Source organism: Osmerus mordax, chromosome 26 (genome assembly GCF_038355195.1).
Source record: "Osmerus mordax isolate fOsmMor3 chromosome 26, fOsmMor3.pri, whole genome shotgun sequence".
Lineage (NCBI taxonomy): Eukaryota > Metazoa > Chordata > Actinopteri > Osmeriformes > Osmeridae > Osmerus > Osmerus mordax.
This window is the reverse complement of record NC_090075.1, coordinates 3,467,511-3,490,466: the sequence shown is the minus strand read 5'-3', so window position 1 is coordinate 3,490,466 and position 22,956 is coordinate 3,467,511. Positions and strand designations below refer to the sequence as shown.

General features: G+C 52.9%; 1 protein-coding gene across 2 annotated transcripts in view; it reads right to left on the bottom strand.

Annotated features, from left to right (window-relative positions):
- Positions 1–1,444: 1,444 nt before the first annotated feature.
- The window catches only part of atp11b (ATPase phospholipid transporting 11B), a 29,496-nt gene continuing 7,984 nt past the window's right edge, over positions 1,445–22,956 (bottom strand). Inside the window, exons 8-31 of one of the 2 annotated variants that reach the window (XM_067229927.1) lie at positions 22,499–22,546; positions 22,334–22,398; positions 22,155–22,236; positions 21,599–21,749; positions 20,647–20,844; positions 20,364–20,522; positions 19,902–20,080; positions 19,581–19,649; positions 19,423–19,496; positions 19,178–19,281; positions 18,476–18,657; positions 17,003–17,206; positions 15,983–16,136; positions 15,048–15,150; positions 14,650–14,795; positions 14,265–14,324; positions 13,028–13,155; positions 12,631–12,769; positions 10,773–10,838; positions 10,473–10,576; positions 9,910–10,075; positions 9,288–9,373; positions 6,432–6,580; positions 1,445–3,244 (exon numbers count right to left, since the gene is read on the bottom strand). In XM_067229927.1, the coding sequence (XP_067086028.1) occupies positions 6,475–6,580; positions 9,288–9,373; positions 9,910–10,075; positions 10,473–10,576; positions 10,773–10,838; positions 12,631–12,769; positions 13,028–13,155; positions 14,265–14,324; positions 14,650–14,795; positions 15,048–15,150; positions 15,983–16,136; positions 17,003–17,206; positions 18,476–18,657; positions 19,178–19,281; positions 19,423–19,496; positions 19,581–19,649; positions 19,902–20,080; positions 20,364–20,522; positions 20,647–20,844; positions 21,599–21,749; positions 22,155–22,236; positions 22,334–22,398; positions 22,499–22,546 (2,773 nt within the window). In that variant the 3' untranslated portion in view covers positions 1,445–3,244; positions 6,432–6,474. The remainder of the gene's footprint in view (positions 3,245–6,431; positions 6,581–9,287; positions 9,374–9,909; positions 10,076–10,472; positions 10,577–10,772; positions 10,839–12,630; positions 12,770–13,027; positions 13,156–14,264; positions 14,325–14,649; positions 14,796–15,047; positions 15,151–15,982; positions 16,137–17,002; positions 17,207–18,475; positions 18,658–19,177; positions 19,282–19,422; positions 19,497–19,580; positions 19,650–19,901; positions 20,081–20,363; positions 20,523–20,646; positions 20,845–21,598; positions 21,750–22,154; positions 22,237–22,333; positions 22,399–22,498; positions 22,547–22,956) is intronic. The other variant, XM_067229926.1, reaches the window with a different exon arrangement.

Here is a 22,956-nt window from a genome sequence, read left to right as displayed (position 1 = left end):
CAAACCCTTCTGGGGTGTGATGAAATTTAAAGTTCAGTTCTGCTTTACAGCATCTTTAAATTTGACTTACTGAAACCTGCAGAAACTCTGATTTATGAAACTATGTGAAGGTGAAGTCCCACATCTCACATGACAACAATGGAACTTTCACGTTAAAATCAACTATTTAAAATGTGGATTTGAACCCAGGCTGTTGCAGTACTGCCCCAGCTTTCAGAGCATGCACACTAACCCAGTGAGCTAACAGGGGAGCCCTGCTTTCTTCTGGTTTTCTGACACCCCAACTCTGCGGGTTGTTACAACTAGATAGTTCAATGTCAAATTTAAATGTTGAGTGGAAATTGTTATGATCCCTGATAGCTCAGTGGTTAAGGATGTGGGCTAGTGTGTGAGGGGTCTTGTGTTCAAATCTGGCTGAAGGATCTTCTTGCAGTAAAATTTTTGCTCTTGGACGTATAAATAAAACTCGACTTATAAATAAAACTGATAAAAGGTAAATTTCTTAGACTCTTGGTTGAGCCTTTCCTGGTGGGACAGTTGGGTACCTGGAAAGACAGTTGGGAGAGGGGATCTGGACAGTCGGGGAGTGCGCTGCGGTTACAGGGATCTGGGCCCATGGATGTGTTAGGCGCTACGCTCTGTGCTGGTTTTGAACCCAGGTCATTACGGTTTAGGCCCTTGTTCTCAACCCACTACACCACGGGGTCCCCCTTTTATATACTTGGAAATAACATATATATTACTTAACTGATATCAGTTAAATGAATTATCAATTGGTTTGAGCGAGATTTGAACCAGGGGTATCGTGTTTGGCAGTAGACTCAATGGTACACATGCTTACCCACTGAGCCACAGAAGGTTCCTGCAGTTACTTTCTACAAGACGGTCTAATTGCCCTTATGACACTACTAAATGCCAAAGGACAACATAGGTTTTGTTTCTGCTAATGCCAAGTTATAAAACAGAATACTCTGTGCCTTCTAATCATACTTACAAAACAAGTGAAAGTTTGCTGAAGGATTTCTAGGAACTCGCTCACAAAATACAGTGACGATAAGTAGACTTTTCTTGAATAGACGTATTTATTTCTGCAACACGGTTAAATATTAAACAGAAATGTACAGCTTACTGTCTCTATTAGGGGTGGGAATCTTTTGGTACCTCACGATTAGATTTGATTCTATTTAGGGTCACGATTCGCTAAACAAATTGCGATTCAATATATGCTCACATAAAAAATACAATAATAATTGAATCGCTAGAAGACGCGATTCGTACGTGACCTTTTTAAATGTCTTAAAAAGGTCTTAAATTTGACTTACTGAAACCTGCAAGAACCTTGTAACAGTAGTTAGTCTCAGGACTATTCATGCAATACCCACCAAAACAAAGTCTTCATTGGCATCTCCAACAGAAAATGACACTTGGCTCTGAATTGGTTTTCTTAAAAATGTATTTATTCAGTAAATAGACTTTTGATAAACATAAGCAATGACAAGGATGTGCAGACAGACAGGATAGAGGTTATTGTAACATAACATGATCAGGATGAAGAACACAAACACCTGCTTCAAGATGGTTCTAGTGCAGCTGGAGGTTTATTGCCACAATGAATATGGATTCTTCAGAAACACTGACATACATTCTTCAACTGTCTTCTGTACCAAGCGTCAACCAAATACGGTTTCTCGACAACATGTCTTTCAAACCAAAGACATGGTTTGAAATGCCTCATGAGGAAACAGAATGAACAGATATGCATACAACATAATTTGAGAAAATAAGTACCTCAATAAATATATTTATTTCTAAACTTCCTTATCGGTTACACCTGTGGCTATGATGTGGCTGATATCTCTGTTGAGCTGTTGGTACCGTGCAAGAAAACGTTTACAACTAGTTTCACTGATTTGATTCCTTCAACATTTCTGCGTCTCACTCAGAGCTGCACATAGGAACAGTAACAGCATTCATTTAGTAACCATGACTCCACAGTAACCACCTCTTGTACCATGGCCATATTGTTCCAGCATGGCTTCTGTGTGTGTGTGTGTGTGTGTGTGAGTCATGGTGTCATGACTGATGGCGAGTTTAAAACGGTTGTCTTGGTAACCCCACTAGATCCTCCCCCTAGAGGACACCAGTCAGACAGTCTGGTGTCACCCTGCGTTCAACCAGAAATCTATTACCCACACGTAACTGCGCACACACACACACACACACACAATGAACGAGTGGTTAGTAACAGAACTGAGATACACACAGCAACAACAAACATAAAAATGAACAAGAACGTGATTCCAATGACTTTGATTATGACAGGCCATGATTTGAGAAAACAGAAACAAAGAAAACAGAACTGTGACACTCAGACGAGGACAATGACAATGTGCAAAAGCGTCGTATTCCCATGTTTGTTTTTTCCTTTGACATCTACTCTATGATACTTCTCTTCCCGGAAGCTTCTGTCTAGAGGGACATTCACCTGTCAGTGTACCTCGGAGGTCCTCGTGTGAAGAAGACAAGGCGTTCCGGATCCCAGAACAAACCTCAGGGCTCAGAAAAAACTGCTCTCGTGTCAACACACCTGGGAAAATCAGGTCGCGACCCGTCTGAAAATATGGCTTATAAAAAGGTATCCTCCAGAAGCAATGAAAGAAGGAAAGGAGAGAGGTTTGGGAGGGGGTCGGAGACAAGGAAGAGGAGGGACAAGCAGCGAGGTATAGTCAGGCTAGGAAGCTAAGCTAACCTACAGGCACAACATATTAAGACAGTTTCTCTTCCTGTCCAGTCCCACCAGTCCTTTGGTCTTTGGTACGGCGTGGTCGTTTCCTATGTCAACATCTGTCCCTTTGTGACAGGGTGGCGAGGCTGTGGGGGAGGGGCCGGGTGGGTGGGGCGAGGGCCGTGTGGGAGGGGCCGGGTGGTCCACCTCTATGCCTCGGAGCCTGTGGGCTCAGAAGGATGCTGTCCACTGATTGGTCAGCAAGGCAGTCACGTGATCAGTGAAGTTGAGGTCTGGCGAGCAGTCTCTCTCTTTATGTGGAGGGGCTAGTGGCAAAGGGTTGTAGTGCGCGCTGGCCAGGACTGGCGTCAGTGCTAGCATCAGGGCTAGCTGGGGCGGGGGGGACGGGGGCTAACTCCTCTGCGCTCCCTGCTAGCTCAGGCGTGGGAGGCCTCGATGGGTGACAGCGTCAGGATGCTGAGGTCGTTGGAGTAGATGGGCTCCATGTCGCTCCACGATCTGGAAGCAGCAATGACAGGGGTCAGGAGAGCATGTGTGTGTGTGTGTGGGGGGGGGGGGGCTGTTGATCCCAGACCTGGCCATACCCATCACTCTGAGATCAACGTTGCCCTCAGGGGCAGATCCAGGACCAGACATGCTTTGCGATTAACACTCATCAATAGCAGGAGAGAAGATGACACCGTTCTTTCAATTTTTTTTAGTTTTCCCCTCATTTGAAATCCACAGCTAATTATCCCTTAGCAACTGCTAGTCTTTCTGGATACCTGGTGTGGTGGCATGTCCCCCCCCCCCCCCCCCCGCGCCGCCCCCCCGCGTGCCCCCCCCCCCCCCCGCCTGCTGTGTGAGGGGGAGAAGGAAAGGCGATGGGGGGGGTGATGGACGGTTAGTACTGAATGATGATTCAACACGGTGGATCAGGACGCACAGTCAACAGCATTCCTTCCCAACATTCTCCCATGTCACACCCCGCCCCAACTGCTGTGACACTGCCCTTCCTACGCTCTCCCTGCAGCTACAAAAATAGGTTTGACAAGAATTCAAAACGTCTTAAATATATATCTATATATACATATCTATTTTTTTTTTAAGTACAAAGATATATGCTATACATATCGTTTCTAAAAGCACTTGGAAAACAGAGCTGGAAGACTCTTGGTGAAGGCACAAGAGCCCTGTGAAACCTAGCGACAGTGAGCTAGCACTCCTGGCACCAGGGGGCGATGGAGAGTCTCATAACATCTATACCCTATCAGACCTCCGCTGCAGCTTCATGATCCACCTATTTCATGGCTGGCGTCTTCATATCAGTAGCACACCCTCGTTTCAAGAGGAGGGGGGGGGGGGGGGGGAGCGAGAGGGGCGAGATCGTTCCCAGACTAAGACAACCGTTTTAAGACCATCCTCGCAGGGCAGGGTGGCCCCAGGAGCAGTACCTAGGTCTCCTCAGGGTGTCGCTTGTGAGAGGGATTGTCACCCCTGACTACAGGCGCTTGTGAGAGGGACTGTCACCCCTGACTACAGGCGCTTGTGAGAGGGACTGTCACCCCTGACTACAGGCGCTGGTGAGAGAGACTGTCACCCCTGACAACAGGCGCTTGTGAGAGGGACTGTCACCCCTGACAACAGGCGCTTGTGAGAGGGAGTGTCACCCCTGACTACAGGCGCTTGTCAGGGACTGTCACCCCTGACTACAGGCGCTTGTGAGAGGGACTGTCACCTCTTACAGGCGCTTGACCACGTACAAACGTTTACTGCGTGACCAGAAACTCCAGCGTAAACACAGCGATGACACGACATCACTACCTAAAACAGTGCCAGGAGTGGAGAGGCAGGACGTGCGAATCCACAGAGACGACGGAGACGCAGAATCAGACAAAAGGAGGAGGGGGGGGAGACGACACAGACACACATGAATGGTAGTTTACACGACGTTACAAAACCCAGCAGGCAGCCCCCATGCAACAGAGACACGAGTCAGACCGAGCCTCTTCTCAGAAGCACCTCGAAGGCTTCAGGATACGCTAGAAAAAGAACTAATTTGCACGCGCACGTAGCAAAAAGACTCGACCTTCCTCCCTCGAAAGAGACTACACTTCCCAGGAGCCTCTCTGGTAGGGCACAGTGGGGCCCCCCCTTGGTTGGGCTGTGGCAGACGGTACACACACACTGTTGGCAAGGCAACACAAACAAACAAAAACAACACACCTGGAGCTCCAATGGGACTTCCTCCGTGGTCTACAGTAGGCCTATACATGAGCTATACGTGTTCCTATATACGGGATATGTGGCTGGATATAGTCTCCCCTGTCAATCAGAGAGCATGGCGGATATAGGTCCCCCCCCCCCCCCTATGGCAGTATCCTAGCATTAAGGCTAGCGCCCATCTGTAGAGAAACCTCTCATCCCTCTCACTCAAGTAGAGGCTGCGGTAGAGAGAGGCTGCGGTAGAGAGAGGCTGCGGTAGAGAGAGGCTGAAGTAGAGAGAGGCTGAAGTAGAGAGAGGCTGAAGTACAGAGAGGCTGCATTAGAGAGAGGCTGCAGTAGAAAGGTTGAAGTACAGAGAGGCTGCAGTAGAGAGAGGCTGCAGTACAGAGAGGCTGCATTAGAGAGAGGCTGCAGTAGAGAGAGGCTGCAGTACAGAGAGGCTGCAGTAGAGAGAGGCTGCAGTAGAGAGAGGCTGCAGTAGAGAGGCTGCAGTAGAGAGAGGCTGCAGTAGAGAGAGGCTGCGGTAGAGAGAGGCTGCGGTAGAGAGGCTGCAGTAGAGGCTGCAGTAGATGGGAGCTGCAGTATATGGAGGTTACAGTAGAGGCAGGTTACATAGAGGGAGGCTAAGATGAAACAGGCTACAGATGCCTCTCACCTAACCAGCATGCTGTCATTCTCTATAGGTAAACACACACACACACTAAATAATCAACAGGCTTTGGCAAGTATCATGAAACCACTCCTAGATAGAACTGCTACATCTTCAATAGACCTCAGACAATCACAGGACCTTGGCCCGGACTAGGAACTAGTCTAGACTACAGCCTAGTTCTAATTGTCGTCAAGTGAGACAGGCTGATATCATGGATGATGGATAGAGGCCTGGACTGAGGAGTTAGCCACATGGCTAGTGTCTAGCAACGACACTGAATCTCGGTGGAATATGTGTATTGCTTTCCGGTATGGTGGTATACAACCAGATGCTATAATCAGCCCTTTCAGCCAACACGTACGACAAGAAGACTCGACAGGAAGGAAGACAGGGAGCAGGCCTGACAGATTTGAGTCCAGGCCAAACAGCCAGAGGGACAGACAGACACACAGACAGACGGTTATATGTGAGGAGACCCCCCACAGCACACACAGAGACAGTAACACCATGGAGACCTATGAGCACCATGAGGTCCGGTCAGTCACAGCACAGGAGCAGAAGCACAGGCCTCCACTTTTCAAACTCCCCTCCCACCTCACTCTCGATATCCCTTTGGTTGTCCATGGGCTGTGGAGGAAAGCTACACGCCCCGGATCGAAAAACCCTAACCCTTCCTCCTCCTCCTCCCTCCAGACCCCCCCACCCCACCGCCATCCCTCCCCCAGGACGGAGGGCCGGTCCTGCAGGAGCAGCGAGGGCAGGGGGGGGCCGGGGGTGCATCAGGAGAGGTCGTGGTAGCCGAGAGGGGGGGAGGAGGAGGAAGCCCACCTGGTGGCGGCGCGCGTGGCGGGGTCGCAGCCGCAGCGCCGGGTCATTTGCTCAACCAGCCGTGCCAGGCGGGAACAGCCGCTCTGGCCCTCCGCGTAGCAACACAGGGACTCCACGCATCCGACGGCCGGGGTGGAGGCCTCAGCAAGCTGGGGGGGGGGAGGAGGAGGAGGGATGGAGAGATGGAGAGAGAGAGGAGGGAGGGATGGGGAGAGAGGAGGGAGGGATGGAGAGAGAGGAGGGAGGGATGGAGAGAGAGGAGGGAGGGAAAGAACACATCAGAATGTTAGTGTCAGCACAAACCTGAGAACCCCACTGGCCCACTCCCCTCCCCTCCCCTCCCCTCCCCTCCCCCCCCCCCCCCACAGAGACAGTACAGGTTCCAACGTGACTTTCCAGGGCAGGGGGGTGGGTGTTATGGGGTTGGTAGGACTGAAGTACATGCTGCCATACACACTAAACAGACACCGTGAACACAGGAACGGTGTCTGTTTAGTGTGTATGGTCCTCAATGATGCAAGGGCTGGAAATAAATATATAACATCAAAAAAGATATGCTCATCAATCCGTGAGCGGGGGAGGGAAACATGATGACACGCCATGCAGTGTTCATCTCGAGGCAGGCGTGTCTTTGGCCCCCGTGGGACACGGCCATGCGATCTCATCAGACAGACCCGGGAGAGACCCTGCGATCTCATCAGACAGACCTGGGAGAGACCCTGCCTGTCTGCTACGGCTCCTCGCGTCGTTCTCTCTAACAGCCTGGTTTGGAACACTACCAGGCGGCGGTCACGGTGAAATCTCACGATGAAAACCAGACTCCAGATCTGGATTCATCCCGTCTTCCAAGCTCTCTCAGGCACCAGAGGCTGAGATGGAGAGACCAGCTGAGATGAAGAGACCAGCTGAGATGAAGAGACCAGCTGAGATGAAGAGACCAGCTGAGATGGAGAGACAAGCTGAGATGAAGAGACCAGCTGAGATGAAGAGACCAGCTGAGATGGAGAGACCAGCTGAGATGAAGAGACCAGCTGAGACAGCGAACAGAGACTGTGTCAAGTGAGGGAAAGTCGATTATTTGACCTCCCGGGCAACAGAGATGTGGTGACAGGTTTTCCCTGAGTAAGCAAGCACAGCAGACAGGACAGGAGGAGGAGGGGGGGGGGAAGAGTCGATACGAGGTAAGGTCTTGAGTTACACACTCCCTCCCCCCGTCCTAGCTGAGACTACACTGCATGTCGGCTGACGAGCCCAACAGCCCGCAGGACTGAAAGACGGATATCTTGTCTTTCTTCTAACTCGCAGACAACCTGCCCAGCGTCACCAGTCCTGGAGTGCACACCGTGAGGGTGGAACACGGGCCAAAGGATTGTCCCATTTCAACACGGTATGATTTGAAAACGGCTGATTTAAAGCTTCTCACCTTGACCTGGCCAGGGGGTTATCACACAGTTTAACATTGCAATCAGGACCGACAGTTAATCCAAAAGCCATCCCACTCTTCTGACACACACACACACACTTCTTCTAACCCAAGATGACAAGCCGATAAAGGCCTCAAGGTTCCAGTGTCAGGTACACTGCTAACATCAACAGCCTCATCACCCTCTGCGCTGGGTGATTTAACAGTGCTGTGACTCAGGGGGCGTCTCCAGGTGTACACACCCAGACCAGGCTGACAGTCCACTCTAACATGCAAGCACACACACACACACACACACACACACACACACACACACACACACACACACACACACACACACACAGGCTGTGCATTGGTGGATAGGTAGGAAGGGCTGGAGTTAGTATCCAGACATCTCTGACTAGTCCTTTAATCCAGGGGAGAGAGATCAACGGAACGACTGAGTGGAGCGATGGAGAGATGAAGTCCGTTCAGCAGAGAGCAGAGGAGGAGGAGAGGGGGAGAGGAGGAGAGGAGGAGGAGAGGCGGGGGAGAGGAGGAGAGGGGGAGAGGGGGAGGAGAGGCGGAGAGGGGGAGAGGAGAGGCGGAGAGGGGGAGAGGAGAGGCGGAGAGGGGGAGAGGAGGAGAGGGGGAGAGGAGAGGAGGAGAGGGGGAGAGGAGGAGGAGGAGGAGGAGAGGATGAGAGAAGAGGTGGAGCAGGGCTGGATGAGAGCAGCCGAGGCTACATCAATTTGTGTCCAAACTGATCCAGCTGATCTGGTCTCTGATCTGCCAAGTCTCTCAGCACAGAGACCAGAGGAGCAGATACACTACAAGGCAGAGCTGTTCCACCCATTTCCTGCACCACTTATCTATATTGATAAGATGCCAGCGAACAATGGAGGAATTTGTGCTGGATTTAGTGTTTACTGGAGCGATTCGGTGATCAGGTTTGTCCTGGGAGGGGAGGGCAATCAAGCAGAGTCTAAGTTATGCATATTGATGTAAACATATGCGCATGGCTACGGCAGTGCTGGGATATTGCAGGGGTGGTGACGGCTGGGGCCGCTCCGGTCTGCAGTGATGATGTCATCCTGCTTCTTGTACGGCTGAGACCACGACCGGCACATTCAGAGTGAAGGCTTCTGACGCCCGTCTCCAATCAGCCCACGTGGTTACTAGTGACCTGCCAGACAGACCTCCAGACAGACAGGGGCTCTAGAAACACTCTGGAGATCATAGACATGCAGCACCACTTTCCCGAGCCTATCCCCTTACCGTCCCCTCCCCCTCCTCCCCACCAGTCCAGCCTAACCAGGCCCAGCCCAAACATGCTGGTTGGTTCAGGGGGTTCACACACAGGAGACAGGCAGAGAGGCAGACAGACAGACAGGCAGACAGACAGACAGGGAGGCAGGCAGGCAGGCAGACAGGCAGAAAGACAACTAGTCTACCTAATCTTGCCCAGCTGATTCTTGGCCCTGGACAGGGGCTGTAGAGCGATGAAGTCGTCACCTATGGCGACGCGGTTGGAGTACATCTACACGGCAGAGGGGGAGGGGGGGACAGGAAACAGAGGACAGCAGGACAGTCAGGAGGAAGAACACACACAGAAGCCCAGTCTGGCTGGAGATGTCACCCACACACACACAGATAAACACTCATCCAGACACACACACACACACACGTCAAACAAGAACAGGAACAACACAAACAGGAAAAGCACACCCACACAGAGCCCCGGCATACACCCTGCGAGGAGAGAAGCTAGCACGCCGAGAGGAGACACACAAGAGTCAGAAAGAGAGAACAAAGAGATAACAGACAAAGGTGAGTGTGTGTGCGAGCTGGTGTGTGTGTGGCCACGTATGCGGTGTTTTGCTCAGGCGTGTGGCCCACGTGCACGTCCTTTAACGCTGAGAAGGGTTTAGGCATCAGACCAGCTCCCTCCCACACACCCTCCCCACTCAGGATCCTACCCTCCCTCCCATCACAGTCTAAAATACTCTCCTCCTCTACCCCCACCAATCTCCCAGACCCCCTCATCTCCCCCCCTCCCCGGGGGGTCAGTCCTACCTGGGACTTCTGGGTGCCGGTGGGCTGCAGGTGGCGGTAGAACACCTTCTTGATGACGTCGGGGAACAGGCAGGCGATGACCATGATGATGATGGCGAACCAGGCCGAGCCGCTGGACAGCAGCTGCACGAACACGAAGTACATGTCCTGGGTGTGGAGGAAGGGCCTGGCGGGGCAGGGGTCAGGGGTCACACAGCACACAAAGACAGATGGGGGTCAGGTGGCTGAGCGCTTAGGGAATCGGGCTATTAATCAGAAGGTTGCCGGTTCGATTCCCATCCGTGCAAAGTTACTTCACCCTACTTGCCTCGGGGGGGGGGGGGGGGTGGAATGTCCCTGTACTTACTGTAAGTCTCTCTGGATAAGAACGTCTGCTAAATGACTAAATGTAAATGTAAGGACAACACAGAAGCTCAGGTTGAGAACTTGAGCGATTGTAGCCCCTGTTATACCCCACAACTGACTAACTTATTTCCTCCTCAGCACATTTTTTAGGGTTGTAATGGTTGTGATGCGGCGTGCTCCGAGAGAGGCCCGCGGCCTGAGCGTCCTGACGCCCTCACCAGATGATGCCCCCGTAGAACAGGGAGAAGATGAAGTAGAAAGCGATGGAGCCCCAAGTCACAAAGTGGTGCATCCACGTCCAGAAGTGAGTCTCCAGGGCCAGCTGAAAACACACACACACACACACACACACACACAATGGGTATCATGCTGTTTACATTTGAAGGATGAAGTTCCATCTGCGAGTCCCTTCTGGAAATGGCTCCACCTCAGTCAGGGTCTGTGGTCTGCATGTCTACTACCATCCTGTTCACAGTAACCCAGACACACATCAGGAAAACAACCAGCTGTGTGTTTACCTTGAGCGTGACGGTGATGACCATCACTGTGAACACCAGCGTACCAAAGGTCCAGTTCCCAAACATCTAGGAGAGAGAGGCACAAGAGACGGAAGTGCGGTCAGAACACCAGCCCATGTTCACACAGACACGTACATCGGCTGGACATCGAAACACTGGTTTTGCGGCCAGCGTCTTATTCAGGACAAACATTGTCGATGGGAGAGTGGACAGGGGAAGTGGTTAACTCCAGTCTTTATCGGGGGTTGGTTGGGGTGGTCTAAAAAGCATTGATTCACCCCTACATCCCTCCAGACCGTGCTTGACCACGCGGGCGGGGGGGGGGGGGGGGGGAGCAGGGGTGTGATCTGACAGGACACACCTGCGGACAGCTGTGCGGAATGACTTTTCCATGGGGAAAAGGCGCGGGGGAAAGCAAGACACTCAAAACAGAAACCCAGGTGGAAAGGGCGACTCCGGGACCCTGGCCCCGTGCCAGGGGGGTGGGGGGGGGGCAGAGGGGCTGGGGGGGGCAGGAAGCGGGACGGGTGGGGGAGGATGGTGGGCGGGGCCTCAGAAAGAGCGTGCGGACAGAGGAGGAGACGAGGAGGGCAGCCGTGGGATGGGAGGGCGTGGCTAATGCCGTCAAGCTCGCCGGGGACAGGGAAGGGCATGCGGAGAGCTCTTACCAGTTGTCGGTTAGCTCGTAAAATCTGACGACATGCAGAGCGTGAAGAAACCAAGAAGAAGAAAACAAGAAGAAGAAAGGAGATATGAAAAAGGAAAGAGACAGGCCAGAAGGATAGCAATAAAGAGAGTGCCCTCCCCCCATCCTCCCCCCACACACACACACAGCTACAGAAACTGGGAGAGAGAGTGAGAGCGACTAAATTGCCAGAGCAGAAAGAGACCACAGACAGGCAGGAACATTGTTGCCTGTCATACAGCAGGACTTAACCAGACAATCAATGTTTCATATTACTGTTCCTTGGCAACGCTCCAGATCAATATTAGCCTCATGTAGGTTCTGGATTCTTTTCAGGTTCACAATGACACTTTCCCTCCCAGGCCTGCACCCCCCCCCCCCCCACACACACACACACTCACTCCCCCCAAAAGAACATTCACAACAGGCAGCTGACGATACAGGTGAAGCACTCATTAAACCTTGAAGTCGTCCTGCCTAACCGGTTGCCCCGCCTACCCTCCTGTCCCAGACCTGCCCTAGCCCCGCCTACCCTCCTGTCCCAGACCTGCCCTAGCCCCGCCTACCCTCCTGTCCCAGACCTGCCCTAGCCCCGCCTACCCTCCTGTCCCAGACCTGCCCTAGCCCCGCCTACCCTCCTGTCCCAGACCTGCCCTAGCCCCGCCTACCCTCCTGTCCCAGATCTGCCCTAGCCCCACCTCCCCTCCTGTCCCAGATCTGCCCTAGCCCCACCTCCCCTCCTGTCCCAGACCTGCCCTAGCCCCGCCTACCCTCCTGTCCCAGACCTGCCCTAGCCCCGCCTACCCTCCTGTCCCAGATCTGCCCTAGCCCCACCTCCCCTCCTGTCCCAGACCTGCCCTAGCCCCGCCTACCCTCCTGTCCCAGACCTGCCCTAGCCCCGCCTACCCTCCTGTCCCAGACCTGCCCTAGCCCCACCTCCCCTCCTGTCCCAGACCTGCCCTAGCCCCGCCTACCCTCCTGTCCCAGACCTGCACTAGCCCCGCCTCCCCTCCTGTCCCAGACCTGCCCTAGCCCCGCCTCCCCACCTGTCCCAGACCTGCCCTAGCCCCGCCTCCCCACCTGTCCCAGACCTGCCCTAGCCCCGCCTACCCACCTGTCCCAGACCTGCACTAGCCCTGCCTCCCCTCCTGTCCCAGCCTGCCCTAGCCCCACCTGTCCGTTGCCCATCAGCGAGTTGTCCTCCCCCATGAGGATGTAGGAACCAAAGAAGAAGATGAAGGCGTGGCAGAAGCCCAGCAGGGTCCAGTACAGGAAGGTCTTGAAGGACAGCAGGGAGTTCCTGCTGATGTCCCTACAGGTCAGGAGGAACACAGACACAGGTGTCAGTACATCTTCAGTACGTCTGGAACCGACAGACAGTCCTGATTCATCTCCTGCCCTGGATAGAAAGCGTGTGCTGAACGACTGAACTGTAAAAGTGACACGCAGCTGCGCGTGTATCCTGGAGACCGGCTGCCCTGTCGCGTGTCCTCATGTCCTGGGACACGCCGCAGTGTTTACAGGAAGTTACACGTGTATGGAAGGCTGCGGGGGCCGGAGGGGTACCCACCTGTAGAGGGCCGGTTTGCTCTGCAGCACATGCGGGTGAACCAGCTGCTCGAACAGGCTGTAGACCAGGATGGGCAGCGAGGTGAAGCAGATGTTATACAGCGTCAGGTAGACACTGTCGTACAGGGTCTGGAGGGGGGAGGGCGGAGAACATTGTTAGGAACAGAGGAGAACAACGACAGGAGCAGAGTAGGAACACAGGAGAACATGTTTAGGAACAGAGGAGAACAAGGGAGAAGCAGGGAAAACAGTGGCTAAATCCTAGTCCAAGCAGGGCTTGGTAATTGTAGAAGTTACACATTGTAGACGGAAGGAATTCATAGCACAGATCCTTTATTTTAGAAACAGGTTAGTGACAGATGAGAGGATAGACACAAACTAACAACACGGGACACTAGACCACACTAGACCCAACACAAGACATAGGACTGACAACACCAACAACAAGGGATAGACAATAACAATGGATTGACACCAACAACAACAACAAGGGATAGACAACAACAACAAGGGATAGACAACAACAACAACAAGGGATAGACAACAAAAACAAGGGATAGACAACAACAACAACAACAAGGGATAGACAACAACAACAACAAGGGATAGACAACAACAACAACAAAAACTACAACAACAACAACAGGTGACAGACAACAGGTGACAGTAGGACACAGTGAGAACACAGAGTAGGGACTTGACACTATAGACTAGGGGTGGGGGGGAAACCGATTCACATTTGAATCGCGATTCAGTCTGCTAGCGATTCAGATCGATTCACAAATTTATGTGAATCTGTTTTTTTTTCTCCATGATTTAAAAAAACGTAACCCCAAGAATCGATTTGATTCGAATCGTGAGGTACCAAAAGATTCCCACCCCTACTATAGACCCTAGACCCCGGACACTGCACCCTACTCTAGACCCCAGAGACCCCGGACACTAGACCCTACTCTAGACCCGTGACCAGCGGCCAGGCGCCAAGCTCTCATCCTCCCTGAACTCACACCTGCCAAGAGAATGACACACACTAAGAGTGTATCGTCCACCACCCTCGGCTAACGCCCGCCATGCTTTCTAAAGACGGAGAACGTTGTGTCACACGCGGACAGTGGAAGCGCGAGTCAACACATGTACAGAGAAACAGACGTCTGTGGTTATGGTGATTAGTAACTAAGCCACAATCGCACAACCACAGAGGCAGACACAGGACAAATGGCACAGGGAAATACACTTACTTGTTGTGAAAACAGACAGAAGAACTGGTATAAAAACTGGGGCGTAATAAAGCAGACATTCTAGAGGGAGACAAAGACACGTTTAGAGTCCCCCGGTTCTCATGATCACATCATTCAGCATTGCAGACACTCCCACACCGATGTCAACATGTTCACAATGATTATCCGTTGATGGATTTCGCTACCGAGGACATGTCATCTATGATCGAAAGGTTAGTCTATCTTTTTTAAATTAGTTCAACTGTTTTGAACAGACACAACAGCAGCATATGTTTTACATTCTTCAACAATCCCCAAGTAAAAACTGAAATGACCAAACAAGACAAACAATAATGAACCACAACAAGAGAGGCTATATATATATATATACATACACACGTCTTACCTTGTAGAAAAAGTACTGTACAAGGGTTGTTATTCTGATATAGTAGAAATGGCCATGGACCAGCAGCAGTTTTGACAGGAATTTGAACCTGGCTATTGCATAGTCGCTGTTTCTCACTGCTTGCCGTCCTTCCTTGCCCATGATACCTGAGGGCAACACAGGTGACCAGTGAGACATTTTACATTTAGTCATTTAGCGGACGCTCTTATCCAGAGCGACTTACAGTAAGTACAGGGACATTCCCCCCGAGATAAGTAGGGTGAAGTGCCTTGCCCAAGGACACAACGTAATGGCACGGCCGGGGAATCGAACCGGCAACCTTCGGTTTACTAGCCCGATTCCCTAACCGCTCAGCCACCTGACGTCAGGTGTGTGGGAGGGGAGGGAGGGGGGAGTACCTATGCCGACGTGAGCCTCCTGGATCATGCTGACGTCGTTGGCTCCGTCTCCCACGGCGAGGGTGATGGGCTTCTCTGGGGAGGTCTTCAACAGGCGGACCACCTGACCACAAGACACGGTTGTAAATAATGAGAATGTGTTCCTTTTCTCACACACTTTTATCCAAAGCGGCGTACAGAGGGATTTGAACCTGCAAATCTCTTGATTGTCTGTCAAATCCTCTACCACTGAGCTATACCTATCCCACAGCTACATTCATTACACAATAAAATGCTCATCACAGCATCAGACTTCAGCCTACTAGCAACACACATTTATACATAAAAAGAAGATTGGAATACATTCTGGAATGTCTGATTAGCCTACAGTGTTCTGTAAGAGTTCTTATAGGCTACCTGGGTTGCTAACTTCTTTCAGGGTTGAAAGAAGTTTTGAAAGGTTGCAAAAAGTTTATTTGGGTTTAAAAAAAGTTTTGGGAAAAAAAAGGTTTAAAGGTTTGAAAAATATTTTCAACAAAAAGTTCGAAAGGGTGAAAATATATTGCCGATTCTTTTCTCCAAAATAGATTTGCATCATTGATGAGTACTTGATGAGGACTTCTAAACTCTACTGTACTCTGCCCTGCTTTACTCTACTCAGTTTACATTTACATTTAGTCATTTAGCAGACGCTCTTATCCAGAGCGACTTACAGTAAGTACAGGGACATTCTCCCCGAGGCAAGTAGGGTGAAGTGCCTTGCCCAAGGACACAACGTCATCTGGCACGGCCGGGAATCGAACTGGCAACCTTCTGATTACAAGCCCGCTTCCCTAACCGCTCAGCCACCTGACTCCCATATAGTTTAGGCAGTTTAGGCTTGTCTGTTCTCCTCTTCCCTCTCCTCCTCTCTTTTTTTCTAGAAAGTTCTAGTGGTGTACAGGCAGCGTACTGACCTTGGCCTTCTGCAGGGGGGCCATGCGACAGCACAGCACCGCCGAGCAGTTCTTAGACACCTCCATGAAGAGCTTCTCATGCTCCCTCAGAGCCAGTGACAAGCTGGCCCCATCCACCACCAGCCCATGCTGAATCACATGGTCCTCCTTGATCCTGCAGGGGAGATGTGAGGAGGGGAGATGTGGGGAGGGGAGATGTGGGGAGGGGAGATGTGAGGAGGGGAGATGTGAGGAGGGGAGATGTGGGGAGGGGAGATGTGAGGAGGGGAGATGTGAGGAGGGGAGATGTGAGGAGGGGAGATGTTGGGAGGGGAGATGTGGGGAGGGGAGATGTGGGGAGGGGAGATGTGAGGAGGGGAGATGTGGGGAGGGGAGATGTGAGGAGGGGAGATGTGAGGAGGGGAGATGTTGGGAGGGGAGATGTTGGGAGGGGAGATGTGGGGAGGGGAGATGTGGGGAGGAGAGGATGCGAGGAGAAGAGGAGAGGAGGAGATTAGAAGAGGAGAGAGGAGGAGAAAAAATAGAGAAAAAAGCCCTCAAGAAACACAAACATCAAACTAAATTCAAAGTAGCTCTCTGGCACTGCTGTTGATCTAGGATGTGTGACTTGATCACACTGCAGAGTGGGAGGATTGGTGACAAGTCCAAAGACATCCCTTCAAAACCCGCCCACTCTCGGGCGTGAGTCAGCGCCATCGCCAAACCGTTACCAATCACAAGCCAGCCCTGGGGGGAGAGGCGGCCGAGGTTCCGCCTTTGTAGATGTAAAAATGGGAGAGCGTCGAGAGGGAACGCTACTACCCAGGGGCCATAACTGTCACTGCCTGTGCTGCAGCGAGGGAGGGTTTCCCAGAGCGGCAGTGTCTGGGAAATGTGATTCTGTAAACTGGAGCCCTGTCCTTTATGCTACTATACTGATCACTGGCAAGTCGTACAAACACTGACACAGTGAAGAAGCGTACACACACACACACACACACACGGTATCACTCTCTCCCATCCACACACACACACACACACCTCCTGGCGAGCCTGCGGAGCTGCTCGGCACACTCGTTGTCGGAGCGCTGCTGCACCAGCTCCAGGATGTTCATGGTGCGGTGGAAGTGACCGCAGGACAGGCTCACGCTGACCGCCGTCTCGTGCTTGTCCCCCGTCAGGACCCACACCTTGATGCCCGCCAGGCGCAGGGCCTCGATCGTCTCCTGCACCTTCTCCTGCAGCCTGGGGGCGGGGGAGAGGTCAGAGGTCACTCACACACACACACACAGGTAGCCCCTCAATGCTCTCTGGCACCTAGTCCTGCAGCCTGGAGACATCAGACACCAGACAGGCACACACACACAGATCACTTTCCTGGGTGAATAGGTGAACAGAGAGATTAAGGTCAGATATAGACACGTTCCAGTCATCAGCTTTATGAGATTTCTGATTGCAGAGTATTTTAGAGAGAGAGAGAGAGATATTCATGACATACTAAATTATAGAGCAGGGCCTTTGAAGATCATTTGAAGGAGGAGAAGAAGAGAGGGGAGAATAGCCCCTGTATTTGCCCCAAAAAATCAATTCATTAGACAGGCAGAGTGAGACGAGAGAGGGAGAGGAGTTGAGAGAGAAGTCGATCGAGAGAGAGAGAGAGGAGTCGAGAGAGAGGGAGGAGAGAGGAGTCGAGAGAGAGGGAGGAGAGAGGAGTCGAGAGAGAGGGAGGAGAGAGGAGTCGAGAGAGAGGGAGGAGAGAGAGAGAGAGAGGGAGGAGAGAGAGAGAGAGAGAGAGAGAGAGAGAGTCGAGAGAGAGGAGTCGAGAGAGAGAGAGGAGTCGAAAGAGAGCTTAGTACGTCACTGGCAGATGGTCTCTCATAGACACACACACACACAGACGAGTGGAGATATTATAATGACCCTGTTTCTCTGCATTTTGTGTGTGCGTGTTGTGTCCAGACTGTACACGGCCTAATATTCATAAACATACACTGTCACTCACACAAGCACCCCAGACTGGAACAGAGACCTATCAAAGCTATTAGCCCGTATTACGCAACTATCCTAATGGGGCGTGGATAAAAATACGGCCTAATATGTCCCAATGACATTATCCACTCTATTAAAAAGAGAGCGAGCGCCCGCCCCTCGGGCCCTCGACAGAGACAAAGCCACCCTCCACTTCATCATGAAACGCCACGAAAGAAATCCAAATCGTTTCCCCGTGCAGACTGCCCAGCCCACGGCTGCAGACTGCCAGACAGATGGAGCGGAGGCGTGTATGTATGTATGTGTGTGTGTGTGTGGGGAGTCAGGTGGCTGAGCGGTGAGGGAATCGGGCTAGTAATCCGAAGGTTGCCAATTCGATTCCCGGTCAAGCCAACTGACGTTGTGTCCTTGGGCAAGGCACTTCACCCTACTTGCCTCGGGGGAATGTCCCTGTACTTACTGTAAGTCGCTCTGGATAAGAGCGTCTGCTAAATGACTAAATGTAAATGTGTGTGTGAGGCCTACTTGTCCTCCACGCCGGTGGCCCCCAGGAGCTCCAGGTCTCTCTCGATGAAGGAGAAGACCTGGGCCAGCCTCTCGTCCCTCTGCTGCAGGGCCGTCCTGGCCTCGTGCAGCTGACGGTCCACCTCGGCGTACTCCTCCCCGCTGAAGTGGCGGCACGCCACCACCAGGGTGCGCAGTCCCTTCTGGAGGGAGGGGCCGAGAGAGGCAGAGAAGAGGGGCAGAGAAAGAGAGAGAGAGAGAGAGAGAGAGAGAGAGAGAGAGAGAGAGAGAGAGAGAGAGAGAGAGTTTCAAGGGGATTGTCAGGGATCGGCTCCATATCAGAGGAGCGCTGGGGCTGCCAGTCACAAATCAAAAGCAAATCTGTGTTTGAAGTGTGTGTGTGTGCAGTTCTGAGTGGGGATTTACTGCAGGAGGTAAAGCGGATGGAGGGACAGGGCCAGGAGCAATCATTACGCTGCAGTAAAACTGCTCCCAGCCAAATCAACTCTCTCACGCTCTCTCTCACACACACACACCACACCACACACACACACACACACACACACACACACAAAGAAATATGTGATACGTGTGCCGTTCTCTCAGAACCATCAGCTGCTAGAGGATCTCTGTGGAGGTCTGTGTGAGTGAGTGTCTGAGTGTGTGTGTGTGTGTGTGTGCCTAAACGTTTGTGGAGGGTGCGGGGCACAAGCGGACACTGACCAGGGCAAACTCGTCCACGTGGAGCCTGGTCTTGTCTATCTCTCCGCTGGTGGCGAAGGGGAGGATGGACGACTCAGCTCCCTTGGTGAACAGCACCTTGGCCCCTGAAAGCAACACACCCCCAACACACACACAGCCGCATGAGCGTCCAGACCTGAAGACCAGGAGCTGGAGAGGAGGGGCGTGGGGAGGGGCGTGGGGAGGGGCGTGGGGTGGGGCGTGGGGAGGGGCTTGACGGGCCGTACCTGACGGAGTCTGCAGGATGACGCTCATTCTCCTGCGCACGGCGTCAAACTCCAACACGTGGAGGACCTTGTATCTGTGGGAGCGAGCGGAGGAGACATGAAGCGCGGCGGGCCCAGAGGGAGCAAACCTTCGGGGAGCTCGAGGAGACCGGACTCACTTCTCGGATTTTCCGAAGGCTTTGAGCTCCATCCGTTCGGCGTGGCTTCCCATGAAAGTGACGCCCATCCTGTGGTGAGAGGCGGGGGTGGCTTATGAGACCAATGACCACACGGTACACAACATCATCCTCGGCCTAAACCTCATCATCATCCTCAAATGAATGATCCCCCCTCCCCCTCCTCCTCCTCCTCCTCCCCCTCCCCCCCCCCTCCCCCTCCCCCCTCCTCCTCCCCCTCCCCCCTCCTCCTCCCCCCCCCTCCTCCTCCTCCCCCCCCCTCCTCCTCCTCCCCCTCCTCCCCCTCCTCCTCCTCCTCCTCACCTCTTGGTGGCCTCCACCAGGGCCTTCTCGTCGGGCGAGGAGGCGTAGTACTCCATGTGGGAGGAGAAGCCGTTGGCGTGGCTGAAGGGGTCCCCCCCCGGGGGGTCCGGCTGGTCGTAGCTGATCTGCACCGTGTGACACAGCGACACGGCCTTCAGGAACAGCTCCTGCTCTCGGCTCTGGGACACACACACACACACACACACATAAAATAAACACTCGTAAAAAGAACTGATCGGAAACATGCTTGACTGATAACATCTATGTACAAGCAGCATGTAATTGCCTGGAGGGTGGGAGGGGAAGAGGGAGGGAGGCTGGGCAGGGTGGGGGGAAGGGAGGCAGGGCAGGGGGGGAGGGAGGCTGGGCAGGGGGGGAGGCTGGGCAGGGGGGGAGGCTGGGCAGGGGGGGAGGCTGGGCAGGGGGTGTGTGGAGAGGTGTCCAGGCAGGGGAGCAGCGCACCATGTGGGGGGAGGAGCCGTCTGGAGAGTCCTCCGTCAGCCCCTCTGGGACCAGTTTGCCGTTGATCTCCTGGTACTTGACCCCGTTAATGGAGCACTCGCGGAACTGCATCTCGTTCTCCGTCAGGGTGCCCGTCTTGTCGGTGAACACGTACTCCACCTAGCACACACACACACTTAAGTGTTGTGAAGACTGATACCAAATGGTAACAGTAAAACAAAAAAACACAAACCCCCCCCCCACACACACACACACACACACAGACAGATCTGGGGTGTGGTACCTGTCCCAGCTCCTCGTTGAGGTCGGAGGTGTTGACCTGGGCCTGCTGGTCGCTCTCCTCGTGGTACAGGTCCAGGTCCCAGCCAATGAAGAAGGAGCCCATGAACTTCTGCATCTCCACGGTGACGTACAGCGAGATGGGGATGATGAAGTTGTAGAGCACCAGGAAGGCCAGGAAGTCCGAGATGAACGTCAAGATCTGGGGAGGAAGAGGAGGAGGGAGAGAGAGACAGAGAGAGACAGAGATTAATTGAGAACAACATGTAATTTCTTTCTACTACTTCACAACATATTGATGGCGACTCGGAAAAATGGGGATTTAAATCACACAAAAGAGGGAGAGAGAGAGCGAGCGAAAAGGGAGAGAGAAAAGACGGAGAGCTCAGTGGTGGGGCAGGAGAACGCGTCTCTCAGGGGAAACGGGGTGGTTGTGGAGCCTGGAGACAGGTTGACAGGCACTCTCTCAAGTGCCCTGTCACAATATTTAGAATCATGCCCACGGCCAGGGTGGGGGCAGGAGGTACACACACACACACACTCAAACAAACACTCTGGGCATTTACCCACACAACAAACAGCCTGTCAAGTGATATATCGAGGCGTGGGCGAGCCTTCGTAGAAATGTACATCATACATTTCCAATGTGAGCTGGCGTGGAGGGCCAGAGGGGCGTGTGGTAAGAGACCCTGATCATTTACCCACACTGGGTAAATTAATACATTCCAATGAAAACAACAACAGCTGTTAGTATGCAGCAGCAAGCACACAGTAGCTCCTGAGTAGAGGATAAGGACCAGGGTCTTAGTACGTAGCGGCTAGTGTGTAGTAGGTTAGTATGTCCTGGTTATTGTTGTGTGTATGGACCTGGGGGGTGGTGAGTATGTAGAGACTAGTGTGCAGTGTAGAGGGCCCAGGGGTCAGGGGTCAGGGCGTGGTGGGGCTCGGAGACACACCTGGCTGCTGTTCCTCTCCTGGTCAGTCTTCTGGTTGTAGAAGGGCTCGTTCCACTCTTCCTCAGCCTGCCAGGCGTACTTCAGAATGGTGCTCAGCACTGCCTTGAACAGCAGGATGCCCAGGTAGATGAGCAGGAACGTGTTCATGGACCTGGACCACAACCACAACCACACAAGGTTAGACAGAGAGAGAGACACAGAGAGAGAGAGAGAGAGAGAGAGAGAGAGACAGAGAGAGAGAGAGAGAGACACAGAGAGAGAGAGAGAGACACACAGAGAGAGAGAGAGAGACACAGAGAGAGAGAGAGAGAGAGAGAGAGAGAGAGAGAGAGAGAGAGAGAGAGAGAGAGAGAGAGAGAGAGAGGAGAGAGAGAGAGAGAGAGAGAAGAGGGAGAGATTGAAAGAAAGAGGGAGGGAGAGAGAGAGAGAGAGAGAGAGAGAGAGAGAGAGAGAGAGAGGAAGAGGGAGAGATTGAAAGAAAGAGGGAGGGCGGTAGAGAAAGAGAGACACACAGCGAGAGGCAGAAAGAGGGGAGTTTGCCAAATGCGGTTCTCACTTCTCCACCGCAGAGCGCTTCTGGGATTTGCACTTGTAGTTCAGGGCCATCTTGGATTCCATCCCAGTGTAAACAGCCACGCCTGCAGGTGACACACAACAGTCAGAAAACACACCTCCTGACTCCAAACTAAACCCGTGCTTGGGAGGGACCACAAAAGGAGGCCGGCAGCCACCTACCAAATATCTCTTTGGTATTCTTCAAGCGGGCTCCTCGAAGCAGCAGGTTCTCTGGTCCAAGAGGCCTGGGGAGGCAGAAGCAGGTCTGATGAGGAACAGGAAGCAGCCACCGCTCGGTGCTAGCCCTCGCTAACCCAGGGGAGAGAAAAGCAGGAGCAGTCTTACCTCACGATCTCCTCTCCCTGCTGGGTGACTGTTATCCTTCCGACAAACCTGAAACGAGGGGCACATTTCTGCTGAGTGGGGCCCGGCAGGGCGGAGGTGAGGCGAGTGAAAGTGCCACGACGACAGTCTAGTCATACTGGGGGGGGGGGACTAAATATATCCTGTGTTTTGACCGGTGAAAATGTGACTGTAAGACATAATAAATGCGACTGTTCCGGGACGGGTGAAACTGGACCCCCTGCAGCTGTATGAGGTTCCACTTCCCCTAACAACAGTCTCCAGGATATAGGATGTGTCATGTGTGTGTGTGTCAGGTGCGTGAGGAAGTATGTGAGGAAGTGTGTGTGAGAGCGGGAATGGCTACCTGTAGAGGTGTGTGTGTGCGTGCGTTTATGCCGGTGTGTGTCAGGGTGTCTGAAGCAGGTGTGTTTCTGAGCTAGTCTACCTGTACAACTGTC